Below are 26,473 nucleotides of genomic sequence, written 5' to 3' on the forward strand. Positions count from 1 at the left end.
ACTTATATGCTTGTTTTGTTTCCTTCAGTTGATGATCTATAATGTGTTGATCATGTACTTGTATTTATTTTCAGTATTTACATGGTAAATAACTTGTTAATTAATTAGAACAAGTAGACAGAAATAAATTAGAAAAGTACATGAAGGGTTTCTAACAGTTAGACTTAGAAATTCCAATAGATGATGTATGCAGAAGGTGCGCACTAGGCAAGTACGCCAAAGCGACATTTTCCAGAAGTAACAATAGGGCTAAGAGTGTTCTAAGATTGATACACTTAGATATCTGCGAACCCATGTCCACAAAAGCTCTTAGTGGTGCCAAATACTTCGTCACCTTCGTTGATGACCATTCCAGAAAGACTTGGATTTACTTTCTAAAAACCAAGGATGAGGTTTTTGGTCGATTCAAAGAGTTCAAGGCTCTAGTTGAGAATTTGACATGAAAGAAGATAAAGATATTGTGCTCAGACAATGGTGGAGAATACATCGACAAGGACTTCACTGATTTTTGCACAAGGTAAGGCATCAAAAGAGAGTGGACAACTCGCTATAATTCGAAACATAATGGAGTAGCAAAAAGGAAGAATAATACTATTGTTGAAGCAACTAGGGTGATGTTGTATGATCAAGATATGCCCAAATTTCTACGGGCAGAAGCATGAAACGCGACTATTTATGTCCAACACATGACTCCTCATAGGGCATTAGGTAAGATTACTCTAGAGAGTGTCTTCACCGGTAAGAAGCTTGAGGTGAGTCATTTCAGGATATTTGGGAGTTTGGCATACTGCCATATACTCGAAGAAAAGAGGAAGAAATTGGATCAGACTGTGGAGAAAGGATATCTTGTGGGATATAGCGAGAATGCTAAGGCATATAGAGTCTATCTTCCAGGGAATAGGAAGATCGTAATTCGACGAGATGTAAAGTTCACGGAGGACATAGCTTTCAGGAAATCCCAAGAAATGCCTTCCGAAGAGCAGTCAAAGGATGATCCATTGGTCCAATCACTTCGACCAACAAAAACTAGCACTAGTATTTCTCCTAAAGGAAAAACTCTAGAGGTATCACAACAGGTGGAGTCTCAGGAAGAGGAGTAGATAGATATGCCCACTACTAGTGGAAGAATGAGCCGGGAACTTTGACATATACTACGAGATGCAGAGGATTTCGTCGATATGCCCAAGAATGAGAAAAGGGAGAGTAGACAGCCAAACAGATACCAAGCCTTGGTGGCTAAAGTTGGAGAACCCTCTAGGTTTTTAGGAGGCTATTCAGCATCAAGTATGGGTAGAGGCTATGGTGGAGGAATACAGTTCTATAATGGCCAATGATGTCTGGGAAGTGGTACCTAGGCCTCAGGACAAGCCAATTGTAGGTTTGAGATGGATCTAAAAAGTCAAATACGCTATAGATGGTAGTGTGGAAAAATACAAAGCCAGGTTTGTGGCTAAGGGGTATGCTCAGAAGGAAGGGATAAACTAGGAAGAAACCTTCGCCCCAGTAGCCAGGTATACATCTATTAGATCCATGATATCCCTTGCAACATAGATGGGGTGGGAGATTCACCAGATGGATGTCAAGACGACGTTCTTGGACATGGTGATAGAAAAAGAAGTATACATTGAACAACGAGAGGGTTTTGAGACACATGAGAAGAAATCTCATGTATGCAGGTTGAAGAAAGCCTTGTATGGGCTTAAACAGGCACCTAGAACATGGTACGGTTGAATTGATGGTTACTTGCAGAAGATGGGATTCGTCAAGAGTGATGCAAATCTTAACCTCTACTCTTTGGTTGTAGAGAATGAGCCTCTAATCCTAGTGTTGTATGTGGATGATCTTTTTTTGACAGGATCATCCAGGCTCATCAAATATTGCAAGGAAAACCTAGCTACAAAATTCGACATGAAGAATTTGGGACAAATGCATTATTTCCTAGGGTTGGAAGTTTGGCAGCAGAAGGGTGGGATTTTCCTTGGACAAGGGAGATATGCTACAGAGATTTTGAAAAGGTTTAGAATGCAGGACTGTAGACCTATGGCTACTCCAATGATTACCAACTGGAAGAAGATTGATGCATCCGAAGATAAAGAAGTCGATCCCACCTTGTACAGGCAACTCATAGGGTCCCTGATGTATCTGGTCAATACCAGGCCAGACATTTGTTACACTGTCAACACCCTTAGTCAGTTCATGGTGGAACCAAAGAGGGCGCACTGGGCAACAGCCAAGCATGTTATTAGATATATACGAGGAACAATCGAGCATGGACTAATGTACACCCAAGGCAATGACATCACGTTGAGTGGGTTCATTGACACAAATTGGGCTAGAAGTTCAGTAGATTGGAAAGGTACCACTGGGTACTGTTTCAACATTGGATCAAGAATGACCTCCTGGTATAGTAGGAAACAAAAATCCGTAGCTCTGAGCTTAGCTGAAGCTGAAAATATGGCAGCTAGCACAACTTCGTTTGAAGCCATATGGTTTAGGAAATTGCTTGTGAATCTATTTAGGAGAAGGATGGAAGTAACCATTATTTTGTGTGATAATCAAAGTTGCATCAAGATATCTGAGAATCCAGTTTTTCACGATCGGTTGAAGCACATTGACATTAGGTGTCACTTCATCATAGTCTGTCCAATGAGGGGCCATACAGTTGAGGTACACATCGACAATAGAACAGGTGGCAGACATTCTCACCAAGGCTCTAGGAAGAACAAAATTTTCTTATTTCAGGGAGAAGATGGGGATGGTTAAGAATCCATTTCAGTAGCAGAAGCGGATAGTATAGAGAGTTGCAGTGCAGCAGTTAGCAATGGCAGTGCTATGGGCAACATGATGCAACATATTAAGAGGGAGATGCAATACAAATGTAGCAGTGACAGTTGAGTGTCGTGGGCAGCAGTACAGGGTGCAACAACGCAGTAGATGAGGGGCAACAGGCCGAGCATCAACAACGCAGAGGACCGATGATGTGGATCAGGGTATTGCTTCTATTGGGAGGCATTGCTAGAACACATTCCTCGCTAAGAGGGAGTGTTGATTTTGGGTAGCATCGGATGTGATCTAGTCTCCAAGACCCATAAATCGTTTGGAGAAATTCCACCCAAATGATGAGTTAGTAAAATAATTAATATTTTTAATGGGGTTCCTAAGTCTAAACATAGGAAAATAAAAATATTAATGGGTATTAATAAAGATATGGGTGACAAGCTTCTAAGAGATGAGAATCAAGTCTATTTTAATCTTAGCCATTGATTAGGGACTTAATCTCGACTGTTGATTCATCAACAAGAAAAGTATAAGAGAAGACTTGAGAGTCATTTGGAGACACACTGGGCAAATACTTAGTAACCTGAGAGAAATCAATTCTAAAGAAGAAGTTCGATTTCAGAGGGAGAGTAGCAGGGTGAAGGAAGAGGAGGGTATCAACATCAGTCAGAGATTGAGGAAGAGGTGACGCAGAGCATCTGAGAGACAACGCAGAGGGAAGATCAGTGAGATAGCGTAGCTGAAGACGCAGTCCTCATGCAGGCTGACGTAGAAGTGACACAGAGGAGGGTAGAGGGTCTCTAGGGTGTTAGAACTTCTCCAGGAGGAGGAGAAAATTTGTCTCAGGTGTTTCTCTCAGAAGTATCTCAGTATTCTGTAGAATATTTCTTTGTAAAGAGATTGTTGCTGAAAGTTAACAAATAAACCCTCATCTGTTACACCGGTTTTAACGCATTGGGTTCTTCTGGGGACAATTGTCCAAAAATAACTGTGTCGATGTGATTGATTTTTGTGCTTGTGTATCACTGTTATTTTCTCTATGCTATTATGTGATAACTGCAATATAATTTATTTTAATGTTTACTAAAGGGTTTTGTAAATAACTTATTATGGAAAATAAGTAGGAGAAATAAATAAGTTATTGTAGTAGAATTTTGAGTTAGAAATTTTCACAAATTTTCGTTTCTCAAGGAAAATATGTTGTGAAGCTACTTGAAATTGAAATATTTGGATGGTGGACTACAAGTCCGTGACTACTCCGATGGAACTTAACTTCAACAAGTTATGCGGAAGTGCTGCCAGGCCCGATTTGGGAAATCCTTCTGAATATCGTCAACTCATAGGGGCCTTGATGTTCTTGGTGAACTCCCGTTCGGACATATGTCTTGCACTGAACACATTGAGTCAGTTTATGGTCGAGACTCATCATATACATTGGATTGCTGCCAAGAATCTCTTGAGATATCTCTGGGGCACAATCAGTTATGGACTGAGATAAACTGCCGAGAATGTGAGGCTCCATGGTTACTCTGATGCAGACTAGGTTGGAAGTGTAGTGGATCGCAAAGCTTCAATATCATGGATGAGCAGGAAGCAAAATTCGGTTGCTTTTTAAGCACCATTGAGGCTGAATACATTGCTGCTAGTTTGTCCTCCTGTGAAGCTTTCTGGTTGTGGAAGCTCTTTAATGAGCTGTTTGGACATGTGCTCGATACCACCGTGATCTTCTGTGACAACCAGAGTGGGATTCGTCTTTCTGAGAATCACATGTTTCATGATCGCTCTAAGCATATTGATATCAGGTTGTTGAAATTTCTAAGTCTACCCGTTAGAAATTTTATCTGTATTCTTCTGGTTTATTTCTCCTACTTGTTAATTAAAAACAATTTATTTAAACGTATAAACATCGAAATAAACACAATACAGTCTCAACCATCTACAGATCAACAACTGAAAGAATAGCAAACACACAAGTGACACCATTATTTTTGGACAACTCGTCCCCGAAAAAACCCAATGCGGGAAAATCGGTGCAGCAATTCTGAGGGTTTATTATTATGCAGTATATCCTTGAGTATAACTGGGTGCCAAACTGGCTCACTCGACAGAGGAAAATAATCAGCAGTAATACCTCTCTATTCAGAAGTAGGTATTCAAAAACCCTACCCCCACGAAATCCTCTTTAGCAACACTGAAGCTCTGCGTCAGCCCTCCTGGCCTCTGCGTCAGCCTCAAAACCCTCTGCATCAGCCCTCTGAGACACTGCGTAGCTTCTGGGACCGTCTGCATCACTCCTGTTGCCTTCTGCATGGATGACGCAGGCCCTCTAGCCTCTGTGCTGTCTCAGCTAGGCTTTGCGTGGCCTGCTCTGGCTTCTGCATCTGCCTCTCTGCCTCTGTGCTGGTCTCTCAACACTATCTCCGCCTCTCCACTAATTTTCATGGCTAGAGCACATCCGATGCTACCCTAAATCAACAGGTACCACTTTATCCAGGATATGGTACAACGGGGAGCAATAAGGCTCCATCATATTGGGACCGCATGAGCAGGTCGCCGATATTCATACAAAGCCCCTCGGGAAGGTCAAATTCTTAAACTTCCGTGAATGACTTGGAGTCATGGAGATACCCTCTTATGAGGGTCCTGTATGAGATGGATAGTGAGCTTTGGGAGGAAACCCTCTTATGAGGGTCCTGTATGAGATGGATAGTGAGCTCTGGGAGCTCCGGGGGGCTTGGGGTACTTCTTGGAGCGATGAGCAACCATAGGGTGATTCACCCTCCCCTAATGGTGCATTGTGTATAGGGTGAATGGTTCACCTTCCCCCGTGATACCCCATGGTGGCATATGCATAGGCTGAGTGCTTCACCCTCCTCTTTGGTATATGAGCAGGATGAATGGTTCACCTTTTCCTACCAGTACATCCTACCCATGCAGTCCGGGACTCATGGGAAGTACCTCTCATATGGCCAATGAGTAGGGAAATGAGGATAGGAACCATAGTACTACCGATGGACGCATCGTGTACTACCATACTCCCTATTCTAGGATGTTGATATTGATCTGGGATCAATGGAAACTGACTACGGGTCAGTTAAGAGTGGTATGACACACTCTCTGTTGTTGGAGACTAACTTCGGGTCAGTGGAGAATGGTATGATACATTTTCGATCATTTCTTCTTTCTTCATGGTTCAGCAGAGAAGAGTAGAGCAATGATAGGGATGGTACAAATTGTCAGACAGTTTGGCAGGTGATGTTCTCCCTAGTTGAGAGGGAGTGTTAAATTTGGCAACTAGGGCCAAACATCACTTTGGACAACTCTTATGAGGCAACTGATATTTTTCTTGGATTCCTCTTTCCAAGAGGTGTAGGATTGATCTAAAGATCATCCCATTCTAACATGTACAAATGAAGTTATGAATTTATTTTGATTATGGACAAATTGTCAAGGTCAGCCAGCCATCAAATTAGCCTCCTCCAGCCTTCAATGTTGCATATAAATACAAGGTGCCTCTGCATTTTGGCATCTCATCTCATTCATCTTTTTCTCTCTCATCTTGATTGTGTACGGATTTCTGGGCCTCTCTATCTCCACACGTGCGAAAGGAAGATTGTCTTTTCTAGTTGCTGCATTGACCATATTTGACTGAAATTTCAAGAGGCTCACTTTGACTAGTGTTGACCCTGTTTGACTTCGGCTTTGTGAGGGAGACTTTTTTTTTGGGCAGGCCCCTGTTCTAGGCACAAAAAACCGAGGCAGTTTGATCCCTGCGTTGACTGCCCTAATTCAGGTTGTTGTGTTGACTTTTTTTGACCAGATTTGACTAGTTATTTTGGGCTACATTATCTTGTTGTTGGAGGCCAAGTTGACCTGTTGAAGAAAATGTAACTAGGTTCGGTCTTCATAAATGTACTTTTGATATTTGTACTTATTCAAGAAAAGAAATATTATTTTTATAATATATGTCAATGAGTTTCTTGCCCATTCAAGTAGGTCTAGCACATGTTAAGTGCTATAGCTGAGTCAAATAGTCAAAACGAAATGTTGAAGGCCTTAAGGGCATGTTACACCATCTATGAATATGTATTAAAGTCAAGAGAATACCTCCAATCAAAGTCAAGTCTCCTCCTATGCAAAGGCACCACCAAAGAAGCTCATTCAAGCATGTTACACCACCAAAGAAGCCACTCGAAGTAAGACAACCGTTGAATTTTCTAAGTTTATTTGTTAGAAAATTAATCTGTATTCTGCTGGTTTATTTTTTCTACTTGTAAATTCTGAACAAGTTATTTAAAACATTTAAATACCAAAATAAACACAATATAGTCACAACATTTACAGATCAACAGCTGAAAGAAAACAAACGCACAAGTGACATCGTTATTTTTGGACAAATGTCCCCGGAAAAACCCAATGCGGGAAAACCAGTGCAGCTATTCTGAGGTTTATTATTATGCAATATTTCTTTGAGTGCAATTGGGTGCCGAACCGACTCACCCGACAGAGAAAAAATACACGGTAGCAATGCCTCTATATTCAGAAACAGGTATTCAGAAAACCTGTCCCATGAAACCCCTTATGGCCTCTGCGTTAGCCTTCTGCTGCCTTGCGTCAACCACAGGACCCTCTGCATCAGCCCTCTGAGGCACTGCGCAGCCTCTGGGACCCTCTGCGTCACTCCAGCAGCCTCTGCGTGAATGATGCGGTCCCTCTGGGCTTTGCGCTGTCTCTGTGTGGCCTGAACTGGCTGCTGCTCTCGCTCTCTCTGCTTCTGCGCTGGTCTCTCAATACTATCTCTGCCTCTCTGTCCAGTACTCGCTGCCCTTCGCTGTTGATCACTGATTCACTTTTGCTTAGCAACCCTGCCCTAGCAAAATGAGTGACTGATCACTCTGGTGTATTCTCTAGCTGACCCTCGAGCCTCTTCTTATACTTTTCTCGTTGGTCCTTCAACGATTGAAATTAAATCTCTAATCAATAGCTAAGATTAGATTTGGCTTGATCCATGAATTTTGGAAAATTCTAACCCAGTTTTTATTAATACCCATTAATATTTTATTTTTCCTACGTTTAGACTTAGGAACTCCATTAAAAATATTAATTATTTTAATATTCTAGGCCTTTCCACCAATTTTCATGGCTAGAGCACATTCGATGCTATCCCAAATCAACACTCCCTCTTAGCGAGGATTGTGCTCTAGTAATACTCCTCACTGAGCATCACTCTGATTATCTGGCACTGGTTCCTATGCTGATGCTAGGCCTCCTCGCCCAACATCCTATGCACTGTTGCATCTTGTACTGCTGCCCATGGCCCTACCACTGCCACTGCCACAGCTGCATCTGTATGGTAGCTCCCTCTGAATCTGTGCTGCTGCTGGTCCATCCTCCCAACACTGCATCTGCATTGCATCCCCTCTCATCATGCTGCATTGTGCTACTGCATACCGCTACTACATTGCAACTCAGTTATTGAGAAGTAAGTAACTGATCCACCCAACTTCTGACATCCCTATCAGGCTAGAAACACCTCGATGCTAAAGCTCTCTCTGCCGCTAACAAGTACTCCCTCTACTGACCTCTACGATGCTGCAACAACTCCCTACATCTCACACCGTTGCAAACCTCTCTATGCCATCCTGCATCGTTGCAACACTCCCGTGCTTCTCGCACTTTTGTAGCCTGCTAGCCTCGCGCTGCCCAGGAACTCCTGCACTGTAGCACTCTTTGCCGCTCCATCTGCATTCGTCTCAACCCACATTCACCAGTCCTGCTACTCTCTCCTCAGGGCTCCCGTAGCAAGGTATAATCCAAGAGATTCGGTACCTCAAGGATCCTGCCCCTCATCGCTTGTAGTCCTCCTAACTACAACTCGATGTCTCCCCACTTCTTTTCAAGTGGCACATGAGCACTCATGGCACAATCGTCATCCTCCTCGACTTCTTTCTCCGCCTTCGTTGGCGCTGCCTTCGAGTCAAAAGTCCCCCCCTCACTCTTCTTCCTTAGACATTGGTTCGCATAGTGACCCAGTTCCCCACAATGGAAGCACTTAACCTTGGAGAGGTCCTTCTTCTTCCTCTTCTCCTGCTTTCCCGTAGATGCTAGAGCTGCATCCTCTTCCTCTTCCTTCTTGATCCAGACTCCTTTGCTGCTACTTCCCATCTTGGTTAGCCATCTGATCTCCTCTTGGCGAAGAGCCGCCCACAGTTCTTCCCAATCTGGAAGACTCGCCCTGCCCAGTATGCTCTGGACAAATGTCTCCCACTCCTCCTAGTGGTTTGTATGGGATTCGGGCATTGGGTCTCAGTTGCGTTGGGCCACTAGATTGGTCCACAGATTTGGATTGCTGGAGGGCAAGCAATCTTGGGGCGAGAGGATTTGTAATGTTCATTTTTCTAATGTTCCTTATGACATGGTTAGGATGGACTTTCAGAGTTGGGGGGTAGATACGTCACAGGTGCAGATTGGTGTCATCAGCGTGCCCAGGGGCTTTTGGAGGGGTTTTGAGGAGTTTCTATGAGGTCCGATGGCATTTGCTTGGTATATTCCATCATCTGCATAATTTGCCTTTCGTTCCGGTCCATTCCGACAACTTTCAAAAAGCAAAATTATTATTGAGCCTAACTCAATTAATTACGCTTAAGGTAGCATTCCGAGGGGAATACTTAACAGAACACCTTAGTGTAATAGCTTGTTAGAACCAGAACGAGAAGATCTACAGGATGGGATGGTTAGATATGAGTTTCAGTGACTTGAGGAGACATGGCGGCGAATTTACCCTTTTTTCGCATTCAAAAGAATATTTTAATTAAAATAAAAGAGGGAAAAGTGCTCCATGATTAAAATAATAATAAAATAAGAGGTTTTAGAGGGGTCCATAAGATCTATAAATGAGGAGGAGGAGGCCATTGGAGGACATCTTGGATTTGATATTACTTATTGTATGAGAGGTTGAGAACCCATTTATCTACTTCCTTGGTAGCCCCAGGACGGAAACCCTCAGGTGTGCTAGTGGGTGTTGGACAAAAACCCAATACTCTTGAGGAGATTTCACTCAGAAATCTCACAGTGCTTCAGTGGAGTTTGGAGAGAAGTTTTTTCGTAGTCGGTTTGCAACAGTCTTCTCACCAAGCCATCTACATCATTGCCAGAGCCATTCATCAGTTGGGTCAGAGATATTTTTTTGGGTTTTGCTCCACTTGCTTAGCAAGCTCAGGTTCCACTATTCCTTCATGTTGATGTACTATTTTCAGTGGATTAATAAAATGGCTCAGTGATTTTATCGACATCCATTTGTGTATTATTTGTTGGTTGTGTCTATTTATGTTTATTTTGATGTTCAAGTTTATTTTGGTATCTACTGTTCAAATCCCCATTTGGGACATTACACATTCTTATATGTAAGTAATTTTTTAATGCTATTCTATCATTTTCTTATGTCACATGCATGTTACTGGGGATTTTCGCTATACTAGACTAAAATTTACTGCTTTTCTTATGCGAAATTGTGGAAATTTGTCTTTTTATAACGTTGCATCATGTCATGGGCCATGTTTGAATAAGTGAATATTCCTAGAGATATTTTGTCAAAGTTCTATCTTGATAAGTCATCATATATTGCAAATTTAAGTGTAACCATCTTGAAGCAATTGTCACATGCCCTAATTTCCATGTGAAATTGTCCTAGAGGCCTCATTGACTAAGTGAATTAAACTCTCTCATTGGAATTTTCTTGACTCCATTTCTCCCAAAAGAATAGGCACTGGTCCTCCATAGGTGATCACCTTGAAGCATATATTTCTTGCCTTTCCTCTCTCTTTTTCTAGGCCTAGCCTCTATAAGTGACCTAGGGCATCATTTTTCTCACAATTTACCCATAAAAGAAAATTCGATCTCTTGCCCTCTACTGCGCTGTTGCGCTCCTAGGACCCCTCCAAATTTGAGGCAATTCTAACGGTAGGATCTCGAGATATTCCAAGCCCTAGATCTGAGATCGATTCTTGCCCTTGGTTTCCCATTGACTAGTGACCTTATAGGGATCATTGCATTAAAATCAATGAAAATTTCTCCTTTGATCCACTTCTCCCCCTCAATTAGTTCAAGCACACCCCTGAATGATCAACTCCACCCACTTGAACTAACTTTGGATCCACTTGGTCCTGTGTGGTCTCACAACTTTTGGAAGATAAATTTACAAAGACCACTTGGAAACCAAGTTTTCACAAGGGTTTCTAGGACTAGGTTCCTCATTCGCAAACCCTAGCCCTTGGAACTTCCTTGGCCCTTCTGAGAGAGCCTTACACCTTGCTTCTCAAGCAAGCAAACCATACAATTGAGTCTCTCTTGTGAATAGGCCTTAGGAATCACTAGTTATCTATTCATTGATCCACCCATCTAGTGATTCCCTTTACACTGGGTCTCCTCCCATCGGTGAAAGTCCGTAACGAGCAGCGAGCCTTCGCTGAGGTGATAGTGGGCAATCGCTCCATTGTTTCCCTTGGCCTAGCAGTTGTCCTTTAGGATCCCCTCCTAGGACCCCTGCTAGTTTGAGCAGTAAAGGACCCAATGGACAAATGTGGACCCAAATGGGGAAAATGTGAAAAGGGTTTGTAATGAGCGGAGGGGAGTGGGATATATGGTGTCGGGAAGTGGGACCACGTGACCGATATCAGGGTTTCCCATGTAGTGCCGCTCATATAGCGAGTAGCTAGCAGAGGAGATCCCACGAGACTAGGATACAAGATTAACCCTCAAGTTGAGACAAGGGAACAAGAGTACAATCCAAGCCCATTCTTTCCACTGAATCCCCCCACTAATCCATGTCCAAATGTGACCAAGAAAAGAAAACATAAACACCCAATTACATAATGAAAATTCATACCTTCAAGTTTGGAAGGCCCATCTTCAAACATACGATCATAACAGATGAACGAGGGCACACAATGGCTAGCTCAGGTGGCGGAGAATAATGGCACATTGACCTATCTGGTGGTTGCAAGGCGCTGTTGGCTGTTGGCTGAAGACAAATCTAGGAGAGAATTTCTCTTATAGGGGTCACCAACTGGTGGTGGGTAACATGGTCAATATCAAATAGTTATGATTCTTTGATAGGAGATTTTACCGAGGTACACAACAAATTGTTTTTTAGCTGGTATAATTATGCCCAACACGATGGACATCAACAACAAAGATAAAAATGTCATCAATAACACCTAATTAGATCATATTAATAAATAATCTCTTAAGAATATAACTTGAAGCCTTGTTGCTATTTACTTCATATTGATTCAATGTGTTAGCTAATATTTCTTGAGTTGTTTTCTAAGTTCTAACAACTCTTATTTTCTTAATTAGAATGCCTTCTTAATCTTTATAAGTTTATTCTAAACTTAAAATATGGACCATACAGACAAAATGACTTTTACTTCTATGAACTATAACAGTTTCGATTGGAACATTATGATAGGTGTTGGGTCTTACATTCTACTCCTTCAAACTATGTATATTGCAATGCCTTGTTTCCAATAAGGGTCACAAGGAATAGAATTTTGGTAGGGGCTATATATGATACACAACAAAGTACTCTACATTATGTATGCCTTCTATAGTTTTTTTTCATGGAGTAAGTACTTTACAATTAAAGTAGAGAAGATGTTACTTTAAATTGCATCACTTATGGTCAATCAATCACCAAATAAATGTACAAAACAGTTGATCTTTGAAAAGAAAAGAATGTGCTGAATCATATACTCATCTAAAGTGATGAATCAATAGAAGTATGCGAAACATACCTCTCGGCCGATATAATATTTGATCAAATATTTGTTCCAATCAAGCTCATCCTACACATTAAAAACTTGTATCTTCAAAAGAGCTCTAATAGTAAAACAATATAAAATGTTTTAAAGCAGTAATAATAAAGTCAAATCAACAAAGCAAGTGCACATTAGTTAGATCTCCATCTCTATTTTGCAGCTATATATAGTCCACCATCAATGGTTATAGAGATTTTTTTGTTAAGTGGCAACAAGAGGGGAAATCTGTAGGTCCTTTATCATAAAGTAAATTCCAGAAAAGACACATTATAAAGAAATGCAAATAGGAATCTAGTATATTATCACTTTTTACTCTTGGAATTCGGAAGATGCAAATCATTTTAGTACAAGGAGGAAAATATCAAGTGAATAATGTGAAAGTGAAAATTCTCAAAGAACTCAAAAGGGTAAAGACTAAGAGTTAAATAAAAAACAAGAAATATTTTGATGGAAATAGTGTTGCAATCTTCGTATTATTGAATTTTCTAACCCTAATGTAATTTATAAGGTTAGAGTTAGACAACAAACTCCAATGGCACAATATGATCCCAAACAAAGTCTGAGCTAAGTAAATTTTCTAAATTTCTCATTAAAATATAGATTTTAGTTAGTACTTTTCAAGAACCAAGCAATACTATAATATGGATTCCAAAAGATACTTGGGGAACAGAACCACATGCTAAAGATTATGGCATAAGGTAATTATGTACAATTCGAAACATAAACAAAGCATGCAAGAAACAAAGAGAAATCTTAGGCCTTGTTACCAAGAAATCTAGCAGGCCTTAGAAAGGGAAAGCTAGACTAAGCACTAACAATGGGACAATGGTCCATTGTCACCACAACCAAGGTTCCCTACTCTTTATGGACTTTCACCAATGGGAGTCCCGGTAAGATGATAATCACCTTTAATTGATATTTTAGGTATAGGACACGAAGTGATCAAGTTAGAGCTCATTCGAAAGGGAGGCTCAATAAAGGTACTGTTAGCCACCATTTTGTAGTGATATCCCTAGATTTTTTTCCCTAGAAGATGGTCCTCAACTGACAGCGACCATTCCCTCGTAGCCACCAACTAGCTCGTTGTGCCACTTCTCTGCCACCTCAACCAGCCATGTGGTCCCTCACCCATCTGTTATGATTGTATGTTTGAAGGTGGGCCTCCCGAACCTAAAGATATGTCTTGTCATTTGGTAATTGAATATTGTAGTTTGCTTGTCATAGATACTTCTGGGCATGGATTAATGGGGGGATTCAGCGGAAAGAGTGGGCTAGGTTTGTGCTCTTTTCCCCTTGACCTCTTTTGGATGTTAACCTTGTACCCTAGTCCTGTGGGATCTCTTTTATTGACCTCTGGGTTTTAGGATGGTACTAGATGGGAAACCTTGATTTTGGTTGCGTGGTCCTGCTCCCCTATCAAAATATATCACTCTGCTTCCACTTATTATAACCCCATTCATCATTTCTCCCACCTGGGTCCACATTCCTTCACTGGGTCCACATAGGGTTAGCCTTCCCCCTCCCCTTGCCCACACATTGGGTCGAGCCTGAAATGATGCCTCAGAGGTTGATGCAGCTGAAAAGAAAATTAAAAGCATAATTGGACACAGTCAATAGGAAGATGTACCACAAAATGCAAAACATGGTTGGGACAAACACATTTAGCACGTGGGCAAAAGTCAATACATGAGCTCTACCCCATCATCATGGACATCACCCTGGTTCCTATAGGCCCTAGATGAGCCTCCTTTGTCATTCAATGAACCAACCCCATGATTGTCCCAATCCCCTGGTAGGCAATGAACCATCCTACCCTAAAGGGGGTATCCATTGCTATATCTTACACATCATGCTCTTATCCCTTGAGACCCAACTAGTCAATTAAAAAAAAATCATAAAAGGCAACAGGCATATAAAGAAGGGTGGAAAAATCAAGGCTGGGGCACCTCATGTACCATGATTGCTCCCTCTTATACATTATATACCCAAGTGTGGGCTTTGTGAAAATTTTTAACCTAAAATTCTACTGCAGCTACTGATTTATTTCACCTACTTATTCTTCACAATAAGTTATTTACGAAATCCCTTCAACGAATATTAAAATAAATTCTATTGCAATTATCACACAAATACACAGAAAATACATACACAAGAACCAATCACATCAACACATTTCTTTTTGAACAATTGTCCCCGGAAAAACTCAATGTGGGAAAACCAGTGCAACAGATAAGGGTTTTATTAATCTTCAGCAACAATTGATTTTACAAGGAATGATTTTATAAAGAAACTGAGAGAAAACACCTGAGACTTTCCCTTGGAAATTTTCTGACACCTTGGAGATCCTTCTCCCACTTCTGCGTCACTCTGCGTGGTTCAACGTGGCTCTATGTTCCTCTGCGTCAGCCTGTGTGAGGGCCGCGTCTCCCTCTGCACTGTCTCTCAATGTCCCTGCATCACCTCCTCCTCAGTCACTGACTGCTGTTGATGCCCTCCTCTTCCTCCACCTTGCAACTGTCCCTTTGAAATCGATCTCCTTCTCTTTGAGAATCGATTTTCCTTGAGATACTGAGTATCTGCCGATGTGTCTCCAAATGATCCTCAAGTCTTCTCTTATACTTTTCTTGTTGATGAATCAACGACTGAGATTAAGTCTCTAATTAATGGCTAAGATTAAAACATACTTCATCCTCGTCTATTAGAAGCTTCTCACCCTTATCTTTAATAATACCCATTAAAATAATTTTTTTTTTATAATAACTCCTCATCCAGGTGGAATTTCTCCAAACGATTTTTGGGTCTTGGAGATCTCATGTGCCTTAGCCTTTCCACCAAATTTCAAAGCTAAAGCACATCCTATGCTACCAAAAATCAACAGGCTTCCCTTTTATTGGCTACCCTTGTACCCCAGCATGTGGCCCAAGGTTGCCCCTTTTCATCCCCTACTCCATTCATCTCTTTATCGCATGTTGCCACCCTTAAAGGATGTACCTTGGACATACTATCCTCTTTAGAAGTAGAAACCACCTAATAGGATACTTGGTTAACCCCACTTGGATCTTGGAGACATTAGCACATGCCAAAGCCCACTATGGAAGGGCATGCCATTATGAAGTTCCCACCTGTTGTCCATGGTTTGTAAGCTCTTTTACTCGATTTCCTTGATCACTTGTCGTATTGGAAGGCTAGGGGACACATTGGATCTTATGCAAGATTGCAGGTGGTCTCCATTTTGGGTTTGGTCTCCCTATATGGGGTCCTAACCCTCCAGAGGGCTACATTGGCACATGCAGGGTGCGTGTTGAGAGCCATGGGCCTCCATAGCAGTAGACAACACTCCATGGATCCCTAGAGGTGTTCAGAGACTTCTCGAGATTCACCTATTGGACAAAGAAGATGCACCTGGTTCAACTTTGCTTAGTCGGCCCCATAGTTGTACCATGCACTTGATAGATGACCTAAGACTTGTACGCTGATGTGGCATCAATTACAACATCATTTGAGCCCTTACAGATGGTCTACAGGCATTTTCGACTTACTTGGAGATGCTTGAGGTCACTCATGTGCCCTCACACCCATTGGGAGCACTTCAAGTTTATTATGTGGAGAACAAGGGGCCAACCCCTTGTCCATTACTTTTGGGAGTCCTATTCATCATTATGGCACTTATGGACTTCATCAGGCTTCTTAGAGGGCCCAACAACATGTATTATTGATCATTCGACCTCTTGAGAGCATAGTTGCAGGAACCACCTCCCCCCCAAGGATCCAGAGGTAGAATCACATCCCGTACGGATCTGCCACCAATCCTTCGGCAAAACCGCGGATCTGAAAATCGGATTCGCGGTTCCATGATTTTTTGGCGATTCCTAGAAAATCAGATCCACGGGGGTCTGATCCACAGTTCTGCAAAGAATCAGGTGCAGATCTGTGGAGGTTCAGGTGCGTAGCCACCGCGGATCGTGAGCAGATCCGAGAGAAGGTGGAGGTTTCACATGGTTTCGCGAGGCTTTCTTTGTTTTTTTTAGAAATTTCAAACTATTATGTGAGGAACTATGCTTTCCGAATACTCCCAAGGTGCCCCTTGATGCTCCCTAGACGCTGTGAAAATTCGAGAACCCCACCTGAATCACCCTACTACAACAACTCATTAAACTTCTCCTATTTGTTAAATACTAAAACAAATTATTTATTGTTTCCTACAACAAATGTCGAAGCTAACACTGCAACCTTCACTTAATTAATTACTTTGGCCAAAACAAGAACATAACAAAATAGAGAAAGATGCACAAGTGACAGTATTTTTTGGACAAATGTCCCCAGAAAAACCCAATGTGGGAAAACCAGTGCAGTAGCTCTGAGGGTTTTTATAATTATGCAATAGTTTTTGAATACAAATTTGGATGCCCTTCCGGCAATCCAGTTACAAAGAAAATAAACTGGCAGAAAAACTTAGTGAGATTACCTCACTCTACTCGACAATTCTGGTTGTTCCAGCAGCTAAACCAATTGTCCTCGTCTATCTCTGTGCTGGCCCTGCGTAGCCTTGCGTCAGCCTCAACAAGCTCTGTGTCAACCCAACTCGGAAACGCCTGCCCTCTGGAGCAGTTTCCAGCCCTCCCGACTCAGAAATCTCAACTCCCTGGCAGATTTCAGATTTCTGCATTCGAAGACTACGTTGCTTCTGCGTGAGCCCTTTTGGCTCTTCATCAGCTTTGCATGGCCCTTATGGCCCAATGTCCACCCCTCCTAGGTCTGTGCTACCTCCTCCTGGTGTCTCTCCACCTCTCTGCTACTAATCCTGGGTCCTGGAGAAGATACTCCAACCCAACTATCCCTGCCCCTCTCTGCAAAAGCTCACTATTGAAAATCTCCCAGCAGCTGCTCTGCTTCAGAAAATCGATTCTATGAACTGTCTCTGTGTGTTCTTCCAAATGACCCTCAAGCTGTGAAAATTCCTAGATCTAACAATCTCAAGAATCCTACTGCAACCAGGTCAATCTACTTCTCCTAGATAGTAAATAACATTACACACTTATTTCAGATTTCTTCATGAAATATCGAAGTAAATTACTGAAGCATCCTACACCAATTTAATTATGATTTTGAAACATAGAAACTGAGCAAGGAAAATAGAAACACATAGGACTATTATTTTTGGACAAAAAGTCCCTCGAAAAACCCAATGAGGGAAAACTAGTGCAACAACTCTGAGGGTTTTATTATTATGCAGGAGAAATTCTTAGTACAATTTTAGGATGCTTCAACTAGCAATCTGATACAGAGAAAATACTGAACAAAGGACTGGTGAAATGATCTCACCTTGTCATTGAAGAATCAATGACTGATCCTGCTGCTTTGGAGGCTCTGCGTCACCCTATGCGCAGAATTGCATCACCCTAAGCAGTTTTTGCGTCACCCCTCCTGGGTATTACGCTACCTCTCCTTTGGATCCTTTGTTGGCTCAGAAATCGACCTTCTGCCTCCCATACTCAGACCCTAGCTTCCGACAACTAAATTTTGACTTCCCTCAGCAGGAACTCGACTTCCCCTCAAGGGCTGCGCTACCTCTACGTGGGCTAGCATCAACCTTCCTTTGGACGTCTTTTTGTTCTCCCTTTGCCTCGTACTCTCTGGAAATTCCTTCATATTCTCACTACCCCTTTGCTGCAAGATTTCCTCAATCGATCTTCCACCTGAGAACTTCTCACTTCAGAAAAACGATTTTCTCAATCTCTCTGTGTGTTTTCCAAATGACCCTCAAGCCCCTTTCCTATATCTTCTTGTTGGACAAACAACGACCTAGATTATGTTGATTTGGGGTAGCATTGGATGTGCTCTAGCCATGAAAATTGGCGGAGAGGCTAAAGCACATGAGATCTCCAAGTCCCAGAAATGGTTTGGGTAGATTCTCCCGGTTTAGGAGATATTAAAATAATTAATATTTTTAATGGAGTTCCTAAGTCTAAACTTAAGAAAAATAAAATATTAATGTGTATTAATATAAAACTGGGTTAGAAGGTTCTAAAGGACATGGATCAAGCAAAATCTAATCTTAGCCGTTGATTAGAGATTTAATCTCGGCCGTTGAAGGACCAAAAGGAAAAGTATAAGAGGAGGCTTGAGGGTTAGTTGGGAAATACATCAGAGTGATTAGTCATTTGATTTTCTAGAACGGGGTTAGCTAAGAGAAATCGAATCAATGATCAGTTGTAGCGAGGGGTAGTGAGTACGAGATAGAGAGGTAGAGATAGTGCCGAGAGACCAGCGCACAAGCCGAGAGAGGCAGACGATGAGACAGAGGGAACATGCAGAGCCTAGTAGAGACAACGCAAAGGCCAGAAGGGCCTGCGTCATCCATGCAAAGGGCAGCAGGAGTGATGCAGAGGGTCATAGAGGTTGCGCAGTGGGCCGACACAGAGGGTTCTGGGTTGATGTTGAGGCCAGGTGGGCCGATGCTTTGCTTTAGAGGTTGCTGGAGAGGGTTTCATGGGGGCAGATTTTCTGAATATCTGTGTCCGAATAGAGGTATTACTACCGAATTGTTTTCTCTGTCGAGTGAGTGAGTTGGCACCCAGTTGTATGTTGATTTTGGGTAGCATCGAATGTGCTCTAGCCATCAAAATTGGTGGAGAGGCTAAAGCACATGATATCTTCAAGACTCGGAAATGGTTTGGGCAGATTCTAACTGGTTTGGGAGATATTAAAATAATTAATATTTTTAATGGAGTTCCTAAGTTTAAAATTATGAAAAATAAAATATTAATGTGTATTAATATAAAACTGGGTTAGAAGGTTTCAAAAGTCATGGATCAAGCCAAATCTAATCTTAGCCATTGATTAGAGATTTAATCTCGACTGTTGATAGACCAATGAGAAAAGTATAAGAGGAGGCTTGAGGGTCAGTTGGAGAACACATCAGAGTGATCAGTCATTCATTTTGCTAGAGCGGGGTTGCTAAGCAAAGTTGAATCAGTGATCAACAATGAGAGGCAGTGAGTACGAGGCAGAGAGGCAGGGACAATACCGGGAGACCAGCACAAAAGCAGAGAGAGCGAGAGAAGCAGCTAGTCCACACTACGCAGAGCCTAGAGGGAATGCATCATCCACGCAGAGGGCAAAGGGAGTGATGCAGAGGCTATGCAGTGCCTCAGAGGGCTAACGCATGTCAACAGGAGGCTGACACAGAGGCCAGAAGGGCCAACGCTGAGCTTCAGTTGTGCCGGAGAGGGTTTTGTGGGATAGGATTTCTGAATACCTGTTTCCGAATATAGAGGTATTGTTGCCGTGTATTTTTCTCTGTTGGGTGAGCTGATTAGGCACCTAGATGTACTCAGAAAGACTGCATAATAATATAACCCTCTAAATAGTTGCACTAGTTTTCCCGCATTGGGTTTTTCAGGGGACATTGGTCAAAAAATAACGGTGTCACTTGTGTGCTTGTTTTCTTTCAGTTGATGATCTGTAGATGTTGATATTGTACTTGTGTTTATTTTCAGTATTTACATGGTAAATAACTTGTTAGGTAATTAAACAAGTAGGTGAAATAAACTAGATAGCACAGGAAAAATTTCCAACGGATTAAACTTAGAAATTTCAACATGGTAACAGAGCGTGGTTGCAGATCACAGGAAAACTGAAGGCATCAGTCGAGCATAGCATTTGCAACAGTTTCAGCTGTCCCGAGTGACAGAGCTGATCCTTGCAGAAGGCGACAAAGGAAGGAGTGACGCAGAGGGACTGCATCATCATTCCGGGCTAGAGAAAGGCAGCACAGAGGCTAAGGGAGGCAAAATCAAGTTCACGTAGAGGCCAGGAGGGCTAATGCAATTGGCTGGGGGAGCTGATTTGCCATTGTTGGGATTGCGCAGAGCCAAGTGCCTCAATCCTTCAGTTGTTGGGGTATAGGAGGCTATGGGTAATTTGTGGAGCAAAGATGGTGGGGCACTGTGATCAGAATAGTACCTAACAGGGCAAGACCAACGGGGAGGGAGTTGCTACCGAGGTAGATTTCTAGCCAAGGAATTCGGATCAGTGGTGCAGTTGCACAGACAATCGGAGCGGGGCAACTTGACATTGGCAGAGGGATTTCTAGAAGGGAAATCGAGACTTAGAGGGAGTCGAATCGAGAACTTCCAGAGAGGAAGTTGAGAGACTCAGCAGGAGTCAAACAAAGGACTTCCAGGAGGGAAGTAGAGAGACTCGGAGGAGTCGAAAGAAGAGTAGCGAGATGGTCGTGAATGGGCTGAGAGATCAGGACAGGCTGGACAAAGCGTCCAACTTTATGCTCTGGAAAGCCAAGATCTTGTCCATTCTAGATAGACATCGCCTCAAGGGCTTCGTCTCGAGAGTGATAGCTATCTCAGTTGACTCGGTAGCTAATGAAAGGTACGAGGAGGCAATGGCTAAGGCTAAGAGCATCATCCTTGATGGGGTCAAGGATCATGCGGTACCACATATTGCCGAGAAGGAAACGACAAAGGAGATGTGGGATGCCTTGAAGACATTGTACCAGCATACTTCCGTGCAGAGGAAGATGCTCTTGTAGAATCAGCTAAGGGCATACCAGATGCAAAAGGGAGAGCAAATAGATGTCTTCCTCGGTCGGTTGAAGGAGATCCATGACCAGTGAACTTCCATACGGGTCACGCCGGATGAGGAATTGATGGTGCGGACTGCACTGAATGCAGTTTCTGAGGATTGGGAGGTATTTGTCCAGAGCATACTAGGCAGGATGAGTCTTCCTGAATGGGAAGAACTGTGGGTGGCTCTTCGTCAAGAAGAGATCAGATGGTTGACCAAGATGGGGAGTAGCGGAAAAGGGGTCAGGATCAAGGAGGAGGAAGAAGAGGATGCGACTCTGGCATCTGTGGGAAAGCAGGAGAAGAGGAAGAAGAAGGACCTCTCCAAGGTCAAGTACTTCCATTGTGGGGAACTAAGTCATTTTGCGAACCAGTGTCCTAGGAAGAAGAGTAAGGGAGAGGCTTCGGACTTGAAGGCAGCGCCTGCAAAGGCGGAGAAGGAAGTTAAGGAGGAGGACGATTGTGCCATGAGTGCTCATGTGCCACTTGAGAAGAAGTGGGGAGACATCGAGCTGTAGTCAAGAGGATTACAGGCGATGAGGGGCAGGATCCTTGAGGTACCCAACCTCTTGGATTATACCTTGCTATGGGAGCCTTGAAGAGGAGTAGCGGTTCTGGCGGACGTCGGTAGAAACAAATGCGGATGGAGCAGCAGAGAGTGCTACAGTGCAGAAGTCCCGGGACAACGCGAGGCTAGTAGGCTACAACAGTACGAGAGGCACGAGAGTGTTGCACCAGTGCAAGATGGCACAGAGAGGCGTGCAACGTTGCAAGATGCAAGGAGTTGTTGCAACAACATAGAGTTCAGTAGAGGGAGCACTTGTTAGCAGCAGAGAGAGCTTCAACATCGAGAGTGTTTCTAGCCTGACAAGGATGTCAAAAGTTGGGCGGATTAGTTACTTACTTCTCAGTAACTGAGTTGCAGTGTAGTAGCACGATGCAGCATGATGAGAGGGGATGCAGTGCAAATGCAGTGCTGGGAGGATGGACCTACAACAACACAGATGCAGAGGGAGCTGTCATACAGATGCAACAGTGGCAGCGGCAGGGCCATGGGCAGTAGTACAGTATGCAATAGTGCAAAGGATGTTGGGTGTGGAGGCCTAGCATCAGCACAGGGACCGATGCCGGATATTCAGGGTGATGCTCAGTGTGGAGTATTACTAGGGGTAGCATCGGATGTGCTCTAGCCATGAAAATTGGTGGAGAGGCTAAAGCACATGAGGTCTTTAAGACCCAAAAATGGTTTGGGCAGATTCTAACCGATTTGGGAGATATTAAAATAATTAATATTTTTAATGGAGTTCCTAAGTCTAAACTTAGGAAAAATAAAATATTAATGGGTATTAATATAAAACTGGGTTAGAAGGTTCCAAAAGTCATGGATCAAGCCAAATCTAATCTTAGCTGTTGATGTACCAAGGAGAAAAGTATAAGAGGAGACTTGAGGGTCAGTTGGAGAACACACCAGAGTGTTCAATCATTCATTTTGCTAGAGCGGGGTTGCTAAGCAATGTTGAATCAGTGATCAGTAGCGAGGGGTAGTGAGTACGATGCAGAGACGCAGTGATAATACTGGGAAACCAGCGCAGAAGCAGAGAGAGTGAGAGCAACAGCCAGTCCAGGCTACACAGAGCACAGCAGAGGCAGCGCAAAGCCTAGAGGGACTGCGTCATCCACGTAGAGGATGGAGGGAGTGACACAGAGGCTCCCAGAGGCTACACAGTGCCTTAGAGGGCTGATGTAGGTCAGCACGAGGCTAATGCAGAGGCCAGAAGGGCTAGAGCTGAGCTTCAGTCGTGCCGGAGCGGGTTTTGTGAGACAGGTTTTCTGAATACCTGTTTCTGAATATAGAGGTATTGCTGTCGTGTATTTTTCTCTGTTGGGTGAGCCGGTTAGGCACCTAGATGTACTCAGAAAGACTGCATAATAATGTAACCCTCTGAATAGCTGCACCGGTTTTCCTGCATTGGGTTTTTTCGGGGACATTGGTCCAAAAATAACGGTGTCACTTGTGTGCTTGTTTTCTTTCAGTTGATGATCTGTAGATGTTGATACTGTACTTGTGTTTATTTTCAGTATTTACATGGTAAATAACTTGTTAAGTAATTAAACAAGTAGGTGAAACAAACTAGATAATACAGGAAGAATTTCTAACAAGTTAGACTTAGAAATTTCAACATTGTACTCAAGGATAGACTGCATAATAAAATAACCCTTTGAATTGCTGCATCGGTTTTCCCAAGTTGGGTTTTTCCGGCGACGAGTTCTCCAAAAATAACGATGTCACTTGTGTGTTTGCTATTTCTTTCAGCTGTTGATCTGTAGATGGTTGAAACTGTATTGTGTTTATTTCGATATTTATGTTTAAATAACTTGTTCGTAATTAACAAGTAGGAGAAATAAACCAGAGAATACAGATAAAATTTCTAATGGGTAATACTTAGAAATTTCAACAGATTAACTCTTAATCAAAGGCTCAGATCATTTTGGCTTGATCCGTGGCTTTTTCTAGAAGTTTCACCCCTAATTAGATTAATACCCATTAATATTTTAGTTTTCCTAAGTTTAGACTTAGGAACCCCATTAAAAATATTAATTATTTTAATAAAATCACTTCTGGGTGGAATTTCCCAAAATGCTTTTTGGGTTCTTTGGAATACCTGTGCCCAAGCCTCCTTGCAAAATTTGAGGCTTAATGCACCTCCGATGCTACCCCAAATCAACACAAGCCTCCTTAAATAATCTTCTCGTTGACATTCAATGACCCAGATTAGAAGATGATCAATAGCTAAGATCATTTAAGCTTGATCCTCGTCTTCTTCTAGAAGTTACACCCAAAGTTTATATTAATACCCTTTAATTATTTATTTTCCTAAGTTTAGACTTAGGGTCCCATTAAAAATAGTTAATTATTTTAATACAACTGTTTCTAGGTGGAATTTCCCAAAAAGATTTCTAGATTCTTTGGAATACATGTGCCTAAGCCTCCCTGCAAAATTTGAGACTTAGAGCACATTTGATGCTACCATAAATCAACACTCCCTCTTAGCGAAGAATGTGACACTGTTCTGTAACATCTCCCTCTGCGCTGCTGATTCTGACATGCTGTCCACCAACCTCTGCACAAATGTTGTATTTGAACTGCTGTTGACCCAACCACTGTCAACACTGCATCCGTACTGCAACTCCCTCTGAATTTCTGCATCCATGATATTGCTGGCACTGCCACTGCAAACTGTTGTTGCTAATGCATCAGTGACAGAAAAACATCCCAAATTACTGAACAAACTATGTTCAATATGATACCATGTGAATGTTGGAGCCCGACTACTACTAGTCTCTGCACTAACCCTCTAAATCTACTGCACTGTTGCTGACCTCTGTTTTGTGCCATCTGCACTGCTGCCAACTCTGCTCTACGCTGCCCAGACTGTGGCACTCCTAACCACTGCAACTGTCTCTCTGACACTCCTTGGCATCATCCAACACTAGTCCATCCCACTACTTGTAATCTGGGCTCCCATAGCAAGGAAATGATCCTAAAGGTGGGCTCCTCAAGGATCCTGCCCATTTGTATCTCTTTCGAACTAAAGCTCCAAATCAGCCCACCTCCCTCCTTAAGGTATCTTGGCTGCGATGGAGAACTCCTCTTTGATCTTCACGGGCGCAGCCTTTAGATCGTGTTTCTCATCTTTTTCCTTCTTCTTGAGAGGACACTGAGTAGCGTAGTGACCCACCTCACCACACCTGAAACATTTGATCTTCGAGACATCCTTCTTACATCTTCGTTGCTCATGTTGTCCCTTCGATGCAAGGGTTGCATTCTCCTCCGCCTCCTTGGGCTTCGATCCACTGCTACTGCTTCCGTCAAGTTTAACCTTGACTAAGTCTCTCCTAAGCTCCTCTTATTTTAGAGCTGCTCACATCTCATCCCAATTCGGCAAAGTTGCTCTGCCTAGGATACTCTGGACAAAAACTTACCACTCATTTGAGACAAAATTAAGGGCCAGTCTAACCAACTCCGAATCTTGAGGTGTATGCCCCACAATAGACAGTTCATCACGAATCTCCTGAAGCTTTGTGAGGAATGGATCCACACGCTCCCCCTTTTGCATCTGTGCAGATCTCAACTTCTGTTCATGGTGCATCTTCCGCTGCTTGGAAGATCCCTGATACAACGTAGAAAATGCTTCCCACATCTCCCTAGCAATCACCTTCAACTCAATTGCCAAGGGAGAATCATCGCTCTTCACTTGCTTCATCTGATGGGTCAGTAGATAAGCAGGGTTGGCTCAACAATAAAGATCAGAGACAGGTAGGTTCATCAAGTAGTGAAGGAGGCACCATGCCCGAAATTCAGGATCCCAAAAGGACTGATTACATGTTTGAAAATTCTTCAGCTATACAAATGTCTAGCACTAAAAAGGTTCTAAAGGGAAATGTTGTGTTGTGGTCCAAAAGGATGAAATATAACTCAGAATCTATAGTTGAAGGGTTACCATCACCTATATGAATGCAAAGTTCATGGAAGCAAGAACTTGCAGTAATTGAGAAGAAAGAAAAGCTGAAGAATGTCATTACGAAGACTTTTGGGGTCAGTGACAGGAAAGATTTAGAAGATGCTGTTGAGAACAAAATGGATATGAATAGTTCCATGGAAAGGCAGGTTACTGACTGTGAGTTGTCTATAACAAACTTGGTATCCTCCAGTCAGAAATGAGCTACTAATCTTTCAAAAGCTGTCAATCATGTGTTTCTTCACAACAACCTAGGAAAAGTTGTGCAGACCCTAGATAAAGCTCTGATATCAGGAGATGTGATAAGTGCTTATCATTGTGTTTTTGAAGAGTCCTTCATTGGGGAAAATATTCTAGATGGTTGGCTGTCTGAAATTTGTCCTTGCATAATATCAAGCTTGAGATTTATGGGGGCACTAGAAGCTTCAGAAGCTTATGTTATATTTTTCCCTTGTGACTGGGCAACATGTGATTTCAGAAGTGGTCGAGTCTCTCTGCCTGTAGGTGGAAAATTTACTGGCAAAAGGGACTTCTCCTGTGTTTATATGGTAGTTTCAGTCAGGAAAATAAAGTTGGAAGCAATTCAGAAGAAGTTACTTTCTGACAAAGGAGATGTGTCTAGCAGTGGTGTTGTATCTGATGGTCCAAATACATGTTTAGATGACGAATTTACAAGCAGGGATGCAATGCCAAAGGTTGAGATGTTAAGAAATATATCAAAAAATTCTCAGAATGAGTTCCTTACTAGATGTCCATATCTCTATGTTGCTTTTCA

General features: G+C 42.5%; 1 protein-coding gene across 6 annotated transcripts in view; it reads right to left on the bottom strand.

The window, feature by feature from the left end:
* The window catches only part of LOC149158830 (uncharacterized), a 523,084-nt gene that overhangs the window by 77,667 nt on the left and 418,944 nt on the right, over positions 1 to 26,473 (bottom strand). For all 6 annotated transcript variants that reach the window (XM_089436325.1, XM_089436329.1, XM_089436328.1 and 3 more), the window contains one exon: positions 12,573 to 12,623. In XM_089436325.1, the coding sequence (XP_089292451.1) occupies positions 12,573 to 12,623 (51 nt within the window). The remainder of the gene's footprint in view (positions 1 to 12,572; positions 12,624 to 26,473) is intronic.

The sequence above is a fragment of the Pinus tabuliformis genome, chromosome 5_2 (genome assembly GCF_031772625.1).
Source record: "Pinus tabuliformis cultivar Carrire ecotype Pingquan chromosome 5_2, CPIR1, whole genome shotgun sequence".
NCBI classification, from domain to species: domain Eukaryota; kingdom Viridiplantae; phylum Streptophyta; class Pinopsida; order Pinales; family Pinaceae; genus Pinus; species Pinus tabuliformis.